Source organism: Microtus ochrogaster, chromosome 2 (assembly GCF_000317375.1).
Source record: "Microtus ochrogaster isolate Prairie Vole_2 chromosome 2, MicOch1.0, whole genome shotgun sequence".
NCBI classification, from domain to species: domain Eukaryota; kingdom Metazoa; phylum Chordata; class Mammalia; order Rodentia; family Cricetidae; genus Microtus; species Microtus ochrogaster.
Window position 1 is genome coordinate 21531531 of NC_022010.1, and position 9794 is coordinate 21541324.

Below are 9794 nucleotides of genomic sequence, written 5' to 3' on the forward strand. Positions count from 1 at the left end.
CCGCACACGCAGGCCAGCTTCAGTGCCTCTCTATGTGCCCTGAACAACTGCTATTCTTCTTAGGGTGCTGGCGGACACCCAGGCACCATGCTGGGCAGGTAATATACTACTGAGCCACATCCCAGCCCCTCACTGAGGGATTCTAGGCAGGGGCTCTACCACTGAGCCACACCCCAGGCACTTTTTCCCCCTTTGGTGGAGGTGCGGGGATGGTAGAGTGATTGCCTAACATACAGGAGGAGGAAGGAGGAAGAGGAAGAACCACAGGCCAGCTGGAATACACAGGGAGACTTTTTCTAAAAACAAAACAGAATAAAGAAAAACAAAACACCAGAGCCAGATGACTGGAGTCCAATCCCAGCCCCACATGGCAGGAGAGCATCAACTCGCACGAGATTTCCTGACTCCCCATATGTACTGCAGCACCGGCAACTCACATACCTACCAACCCAAACAAAAGGAAATGACAGAATTTTTCAAAAATACTGACTGGCTTGGGGGCTGGAGAGATGGCCTAGAGGTTAAAAGCACTTGCTGCTTTTCCAGAGGACCCAGGTTCAATTCCCAGCACCCTCATGGTGGCTCACAACTGTCTGTAACTCCAGTTCTAGGGCATCTAACTACTTCTTCTGGCACCAGGCATGCATGTGCACAGACACACATACAGGCAAAGCACCAACACACATGAAAAAAAAAATAAACCAACAAAAAACCAGCAAAATTCCACCTGGCTTTGCATGAGGGCAGAACCTGTAACCCCAGCATCTGGAAGTCTGAGGGCTCCATCTCCAGCACCACAGACAGACAGAACTAAAAGCATGCTGCCTGGTGTGGGCCTCTGATGTCATCACCTTTCCACTCTCCTGGGCTCCTCTGAACTAAACTGTGGGCTCAGGGTTACAGGTGCAGGCGCTGTTTCCACCCCCACATCTGCACTGCCTGGCACCTGGCAGAAGCCAGCAAGTACTCATTTATTCAGAGTCCTCTGCAGGCGCCCAATCCCAGCACTTGGGAGGCAGGGTCAGGAAGATCTCTGTGAGTTTGAGGTCACAAGCTCTGGAATGTCAAAGTGTCCTCGGGTGCAGAGCTCCTCAGGCAGTGCACAAGCCCTGGCAAAGGTCTACTGTACCTCACCATGCTGAGAAAGAAAGGGTTCCTGAGGAGTGGGCAATGGCCTATAATCCCAACACTGAGGCTGAGGCAGGAAGCTTGTTCAAAATTCCTGGCGAGCCCCAGTTACATAAAGAGTTCTCAGTCAGCCTGGGCTACAGAACGAGTCTGTTTTGAAAAACAGAGTTGGGGCAGTGTTTAGTTGGTAAAGCATTTGCCTGGTATGCAAAAAGACTTGGGTTTGATCTGCTAGTACCTGAGCAGTAGAGACAGGAGAATCACAAGTTTGAGATCATCCTGGGCTATAGAGGGAATTTTTGTTTTTGTTTTTTGAGACAGGGTTTCCCTGTGTAACAGTTCTAGCTGTCCTGGAACTAGCTCTTGTAGACCAGGCTGGCCTTGAACTCACAGGAATTCATCTGCCTCTGCCCCCCAAGTGCTGGATTAAAGGCGTGCGCTGCTACCACGCGGCCTATACAAGGAATTCTGAGGCCAATGTGAGCTACATGACACCCTGTCATTTAAATTAAAAACGAAAAGACAAGAAAGAATAAAAAGTCTGCTTATCCCAGGCTATCAGGACTCAATGGTCCACATGCCATGGTTTGGAAGCTCTATGGGATGCCACACTGGAAAGCCAAGGAGCCTCAGCACACGTGGACTTGGGAGAGACAAGACACCAGGGACAAGCAGGCATGGAGGTGCAAGGCTGAGGGAGAGGCTTTCCACATGGACAAAAGGGAAGTTCCCATTGTGAAGTACCTGGCTCCACTGGAGGTGGACGGTCCTGAGGGCAGGAGCTGTGGCCCCAGGTGGGAGAGGCTGGAGTGAAACAAGGACTGGCTGCCTGGAGCGGGAGGTGTTGCGCCCCAGGGGTTGGTGGTGTTCAGCCTGGGTGCAGACCTGGCCCCAGACAGTAAAGGTTTATTATATGGGGCAAAGGCCTGGTGGGCCCCAAAGACAGTGGCGGTCCGGTGGGGTGCTTGGGGGGCAGGATACGCAGGCAGATTGGTCATGGAGTGGCGGTAGCGACCCGACACAGGCCCAGTTCCACTACCATGGAGGCACTGTTGGCAAGAACAGACGAGTCCCATGTGGCCTGGGGGAGCAATGACTGAAGTCACTGGATAAACTGGCCCCACTTGGCGTCGCACATTCCGGCAGAAGCTGGAAGTCTTGTTGGTTTGCGTTAGGGTGGCATAGTTGATGGTGTAGTTGTAGCCCAGTGGGGCCAAGTCCACGACCTGGACGCCCCGGGCAGCTTGCTGCTCCAGATAGTCACAGACACTAGCTTCATAGGCGATCCAGGATCCGTCATCGCCCAGCCACTCCCAGATGATGCCCTGGCCTGGGGCAGAATTCTGTGAGAACAGGTGCCGGCGCACAGACCTCATGGTGCCTGTGGAGAAGGATCAGGACCCATAAATGAAAACGTTCCTGCTACTCCACACGCTGACACTGCAGTGTGCACCACCACACCCCTTTCTGTGGGCATGTGTGTGTGCATGCCTCTGTATGTGTGCACCTGTCTGTGTGTAAGTCCAAGGTAGGAATAGATGTCTGTGTGCTTCTGTGTTTTGTATGGATGACTGTGTCTGTGTGATTGTCTGTATATGTCTAAGTATCTATATCTTCATGTGTGTGTGTCTGTGGTGTGCGCATGCTGTGTCTGTGTGTCTGCACCTGTGTGTGTGTATGTACATCTGTATGTGTGTGTATGTCTGGATATCTCCCTGTGTGCATGTGTTTATGGTGTATGTGCACCATCTGTCTGTGATAATGTTTTAGGCAGTGGTGTATCCATGGTGCATATGTACTATTTTTGAGTATGTTTGTGTCTGTGTATATGTCTGTACATGTCTGCATAGGCACCTATTGTATACATGTGGTTGAGGTGTATATGTCTGTGTTGCTGAAGATGGACCCCAGGGACCTCACACATTCTAGGTATGTGTTCTACTGAGATACATCCCCAGCCTCAGTTCTTTTCCCCCCAATAACTCAACATCATCACTGTAGGATGCAGTCACACTGTGGGCATACAGTCATACTGTTATGTGACTCAGGGACTGGCAAACTCTATTCTGTAGGGTATAGAGGACACAAGGCAAAGGGCACCAAAGGACCAAGTCACAGAACAAGGGCTCACCCTCTATGCTAAGAGAGGCTAGCAGCTTACTTGTCAAAAATGGCTCATATTCAATAAGGCTTTTTATTTGTCCTCCCCTTAAGACAGTTTAGTCTTAAACTCTTATAAATCCTCCATTCATAGCCTCTCAAGAACTGGAACTACAGGCAAGCACCACAAAACTCTCTCAACTGCTATGGTATCCTAAATCCATGTTAGCCAGCCTGCTGAAGGAGGAAGGAGCCAGGAGAGCCTCCCCATGAGCTCCCAACACATCTGTTACTACTACGAGGTTCATTTCTTCCTGGTAAGGCTGGTTTCTTTTGAGACAAGATTCCGTGTAGCCTAGCCTAACCTAGAACTCACTATACAGTCAAGGATGACCCTGAACTCCTGACCGTTCAGCTTTCACCTCCAGAAGGCTTCAATTACATGCATATACTCAACGCTGGGTCTCTGCAGTGCTGGGGCTAGAAAGAACCCAGAGCTTCTTGCGTGCTAGGTAAGCACTCCACCAACTGAGCTACATTCCCAGCCCTGGAAGCTCCTATCAGATGTGTTCATGTTAAGAGTAGGGATGGAAGGTGTGTCAGTCACAACCATAAACCTAAAACCTAGCATGGTACCCAGCCCAAAGCCAAGCACTGTGCCAGAGGCAGACGGGTCTTACCTGTATCCTGGCGGAACTGAGTCCAGCTGGGAAGGTCGATGATGTAAGGGGCCAGTGAGGGGTCAGCCTGGCCTAAGGGGATGCTGTGGGCCAGGCTCCCCAGTCCAAAACGCTGGCCCTTCTGCTGGACAAACTGCTGTTCAATGAAGGAGCAGACAGTGGCACTGTAGGGGTGCCAAGTGCCAAGCGCATCCTGCCATTCCCACACAGCCACCACCACAGGGCTAGGGTACACCTGCGGCAGAGACGAGCTTGGGGCCATGGCCATCTTCTGCTTTCCTGAAGACTTCAGACCACTCTGGGTTGCAGGCTCAAGTTCATTGCCCAGCACCTCCAGGGGACCTGGAAACAAGACACAGCAGTTACACACATTGGGGACCTTGTTAGGCAGCCAAAGAGAACCTATACCATTCTGAGAGTACCATAAACTAATTCTTGATCCCCATCTCTGCTCTAGCAGACATAATTAGACATTCCGTTGTTTACTCCACTTCAGCAAACATTCCAGAATAGGGGGCACTGGGAAAGGAGGTGCTGATCACTACCCAGTCATCCCCTTCTGATTAACTACTTTCAGCTCAGAGTTTTTCCTTCCTTTATTCACATGCGGGGATAGAATGTAAGACCTGCACACGTCACACATCCTGGCTCCTCTCTGTCCTCCTGCTTAGCCATGCCCCTGGGACGCAGGGTGATAATGAGTCACCCCGAATCCTTGTGGAGAAGGCCACGATGACCCTGCACATTTGTCTAAGAGCCCCACAGTTCCCAATTCAAGCCTTATTTGTGAGATAGAGTAGCACCTACTATACTGTCCTCTCTGATGTTCCGAGGCTCAGGAACAAGGACTTCAGGACACCCAGGGGCAGTAGCTTCAGTGGGACTTACACACAGGAAATGGGTAATGGATAAGAACAGTTTGCTATACAAATTAAGGACCCAAGTTTAAGCCCACAGGACCCACAGAAAAGCTGGGCATGCTACGTGTATCTGTAACCACAGTTATGGACTATCCTGGCCAAAATGGCAATCTTCGGGTTCAGTGGAAGTCCTTGTCTTCTAACAGTAAGGAGGAAAATGATTAAGAGACATCCCAGTCCTCCTCTGACCTCTGCGTGCACATGCACACACATACCACACAAAACCAATACTAAAACAAAACAAACAGCTAAGGGACTATCACCAACCACAAGAAACCCTAGATAAAAAAAACTAAAGTGTCTCTTGGCTGTCTCCCCAGCCCCTCCCTGCACCTGTGCCTTGCTCAGCAGCCAACTGGCTTCTGCTCACCCCAGGGACACTCTGCTCCTTCTTTCCGTTCCATCTTCTCCTGAGAACTGACATCCTTCATGCTCAACTTGTGTGACTCAGGGGGCGGGGCTCTATGGTAGACTGCCTGCCTGCCTAGAATCTCCCGGTGTCACATGAGCTTATGACCCTGCACACCCTCCACACAACCAGAACTCTACTGAGCAGGAACACATACAGACACAACCCTGCCTTGTGTCTTCCCACCCATCAGATGACAGCAGACCAGTGCCCTGTTCACAGCTGTAGGGCCAGCACCAAGCAGGCATTCCATACACGCTAGCTTAAAACAGCTGGAGACATTAGGCAATGACGTCATGATGTGCCCACAGCTGTCCCACGAGAGCTCTGCCAGGGCACACTTCTGCGTCCTCATTCCTGCACCAGCTCTAGGACCCTGAACTGACAAGTCTCTTGAGTGTCCTGATTCCCACAACCAGCTCCCTAAGCTCCTGTCAAATTCTTTCCAGTTTCACAGGAACTGAGACTTTGCTCGGTCATATGTCAACAGACACTGGAGCTTCTAGACTCTCCTACCCTTCAAAACTTCTAAAGGTCCAAGGGACAAAACAAAGAGGCACAGGCTCTGATGTCTCTAGAAGCCCTCACTCTGTTTGCCTTCTTTCATATAGAACATGGAGATGTTGGCATTTATGTTAAGTGATTTTCATAGGAACTAAGTCAGACTGTATAGAACACCTGCCCCCCCCCCACATGTGGTGTCCCATGCCTGTAGAGTGCAGAGCTATGGGGGCTGAGGCAGAACAAGGTGAGTTTGAGACTGGCCTGGACTATATAGGGACTATCTTGGAAGGAAGGAGGGAGGGAAGGAGGGAGGGAGGGAAGGAAGGAAGGAAGGAAGGAAGGAAGGAAGGAAGGAAGGAAAAAAATAAATAAATAAGGGCTGTCAAGATGGCTTAGTGGGTGAAGTGTTTGCAATGCAAACAGGAGAGACCTGAGTTCAGATGCCCAGAATCCATGGGAAATAATGTGCCTATAACCCAGGCTTGGAGGGACACACACAGGCAGATTCAGCTTTGCTGGCCAGCTGGTCTAGTTGAAATGAAACAGAGGTGAGCTTCAAGTTCAGTGAGAGACACTGCCTCAAAAACCAAGGTGGGGAAAGGACTAAGACTCCTTGACATCAAACACACAAAAAAAATTAAAGCTGGGTGTAGTGGAACACAGGAGGATCAGAAGTTCAAAGTCAGCCTGGGTCACATGGGAGGACAGGATGCTTCAAAAAAACCAATAAACACTCAGCTTACAAAGTACCCACCAGCACCAGGTAAGGGCAGATGGCAGCTGCAGGCTTTGGTACTTCTGCTGTTTACTTACGTGCACACCCTTCAGGTAGCAAAGGGAAGGGAGACCACAGTATGCAAACACAGGCAGTGCAACAGGCCTGTGAAGACAGGAGCGTAACTCCGGGTGCCAGACTGCCACCAAGTAGTCAAGGCCTCCAACAAAGGCCCAGACACTGCCTGAGGATGAGACCGGAGGTGCTCTGGGCAAAGCTGACTCAGCTCAGAATCTATGATTAAAAGTGCCTATTACCTAGCCTAGGCATACACCAGAGGGTTGATTTCAGAGCCTGTGACTCCCAGGATGTCACTCACAGCTTAGGCAGCCAGAGCAGACAGTATCACCAGTTCACAAGTATGTTCCAATATTTCTGTCCATCCCCAGACGAACCAACTCACAGAGCTTTGCCAACAACCAGGGTACAGTCAGCAATGCTGGTTCCAGCTTTCCATGAAGGTGTGAGGCCACAGTAGATCCTGGGTCTACCACCACCTCCATGGTTGGCCAGGCTCACCTCATAACAAGCTTTCTATGTTTGCAAGGACCTCATGCCCAGCCATACACAGTTGACTCTAGCAAGTTCCAGAAAACTCCAAGCCTTTGCCAGCCTTCAGCCATTGATTCTGCTGGTGTCTCACTAAGCAAGCATGCAAATCCTCCTGAGCCCTCTGGCCCACATCATCACAAGGGAAGTGACTCCACCCTCCTGTTGCCTTTAGCACAGAGGCCACAATCAAGGGGACCTGCATGTCCTAGACTCAGTATCTTTGAGGGGACAGCAAGTATCCAATATGGGACAATAAAACTTCAAATGTCCCTCAACGAAAAGGGTCTGAAACCCCAGGTTGAAAGGGGAGAAAGGGCTAGTGAGGTGGCTAAACAGGTAGATAACTGCCACCTAGCCCAGCTACTTGAGTATGATCCCACAACCCACATGATAGAAGAGGACTCCTGCAAGCTGTCCTGTGACCTCCACCCACAAGCCGTGACACACGCACACATGTACATACAAACATAAATGAATATAATAAAATAAAGGGGGAGACCCACCTACTCTGGGGGCCTGGGCCCTTGGGGCTGGTGCCTAGCCATGCCTACCAGCTTGCCCTGAACCCTGCGTCATGCACATTGCAGCCCTATGTCGACGTGCCTTCGCTACCACAGCCCCAGCCAGCACAGTTGTGCTTCAAAAACCTAATTTGTTTCAGCACCTAATGGTGGAGCTATTTAGGGGTTCTTCTTAATTATGGAAATTACACTAATGGCTGTTGGGGAAAAGCCTCAATTTGGAAACAATATAAGCACCTCATAATATGAGACGTTCTTTTAATATTGGGGATGACACCCAAGGCTGCCACTGAACTATGGACCACCAGCCCCTTGTATGGGGGTTTTCTTTCTTTTAGATAGGGTGAGGCCTCATAGCCCAAATTGACCTGGAAGTCCAAGCAATTCTCCTGCTTCAGTCTCCAAGTGATGTTACAGGCATGAGCCATGATGTCCAGCTCTTTTACAGTTTTTATTATTTGTTTCTAACTGTGTGCCACAATGAGTTCAGGTACCAGAGGTACCAGAGGTGTCAGAGGCCCCTGGAGCTGGAATTACAGGTACCTGTGAGCTGGGCTAGGAACCGGATCCTCTGGAAAAGCAGCAGGCACTCTTAACAGCTGAGCCATCACTCTAGCCCCTTATTTTATAAGACAGAGTCTCACTCTACAGTCTGGGCTGGCCTGGAACTCTAGAAAATCCCTTTGCTTCAGGCTCTTAAGAGCTAGGATTACAGGCCTGAGCTACCACATGCAGTCAGCCCTACCCACTTCATCCTGCAAGCTGTTTTTTAAGCTGGCTCCGAGTTCCGGTGCTTTCCAAGAAACACAGGTCTAAAACTCCACACCCAAGCTGCTGACAGACTAAAAGGCCTGTAGGCAGACAAAGACCTGCAGAGATGTCTCAGAGGCTGGGAAAGCCTCTCCGAAGGCCAGGAAAAGTCAGATCTTGAGTACAAAACTAATGAAGAAATGTTGTACTTTATTAGAAAATCTGAAAATCTGATTTTAAAAAAATGGGGCCTGTCAGGAAGACCTGAGTTTGATCCCTAGAACTCACACGGGGGGGGGGGGGGGGGACAGGTTCCTGCAAGTCATCCTCTGCCCTCCACATCTGTGCACTCACTCCACGAGCACACACACAGCACACATACACATACAATAAATAAGAATGAAATACTGGCAGGCAGTGGTGGTGCCTTTAATCTCAGCGCTCAGGAGGCAGAGGCAGGTGGATGAGTTCGAGACCAGCCTGGTCTACAGAGCGAGTTCCAGGACAGGCTCCAAAGCTACACAGAGAAACCCTGTCTTGAAACACCAAACACACACACACCAATGGATGAATTTTTCAAGTAAGAGCTGTGAACTTGCAGTGGCACAGCACTGCCTTGTGTGCAGACAGCCCTGGTTTTCAACCTGAGGACCAGACCAAACAAAACAAAGTAAAACCAGAGAATTAAAAGTGGGTGCTAAAGGGACTGGAGAGAGGTTAAGAGAGCTGGCTGCTCTTCCAGAGGACCCAGGCTCAATTCCCAGCACCCACAAGGCCACTCACAACCATCAGTGAATTCAGTTCCAGGGGATCCAAAGCCCTTTTCTGGCCTCTATGGGCACTGGGCATGCACATGGTACAGATACAGACAAAACACCCATACACGCCAGGCAATGTTGGTACACACTTTAATCCTAGCACCCAGAGGCAAAGGGCAGGAGGATCTCTGAATTCAAGGCCAGCATGATTGACAGCAAGCTCCAAGACAGACAGAGCTACATAGAGAAACCCTGTCTCGAAAAAACTAAAAAACACACATACAAAATAATTTTTAAAAATTGGTGCTGAGCACTCGGGAGGCAGAGGCAGGCGGATCTCTGTGAGTTCGAGACTAGCCTGGTCTACAGAGCTAGTTCTAGAACAGGCTCCAAAGCCACAGCGAAACCCTGTCTCGAAAAACAAAAAACAAAACAAAACAAAAAAAAATTGGTGCTGAGAACAGAACCCAGTCACTCATATGCTAATCACACAATCTACCAGAGAAACACACCTATTCTCAGCTCCCAAATTTTCATAGTTTCTAAAGTAAAACAGTATTAGCTTCTTACTTTAAAATAAAAATAAAATAAAATAATCTGAGGCTGGCCGGGCAGTGGTGGCGCACGCTTTTAATCCCAGCACTCGGGAGGCAGAGGCAGGCGGATCTCTGTGAGTTCGAGACCAGCCTGGTCTACA

The 9794-nt window shown here is 49.8% G+C and overlaps 1 protein-coding gene across 2 annotated transcripts in view; it reads right to left on the reverse strand.

The window, feature by feature from the left end:
* The window catches only part of Dtx2 (deltex E3 ubiquitin ligase 2), a 40649-nt gene that overhangs the window by 20257 nt on the left and 10598 nt on the right, over nt 1–9794 (reverse strand). For both annotated transcript variants that reach the window (XM_005344600.2, XM_005344598.2), the window contains exons 3-4: nt 3909–4250; nt 1873–2509 (exon numbers count right to left, since the gene is read on the reverse strand). In XM_005344600.2, coding sequence (XP_005344657.1) covers nt 1873–2509; nt 3909–4176 — 905 coding nt within the window. In that variant the 5' untranslated portion in view covers nt 4177–4250. The remainder of the gene's footprint in view (nt 1–1872; nt 2510–3908; nt 4251–9794) is intronic.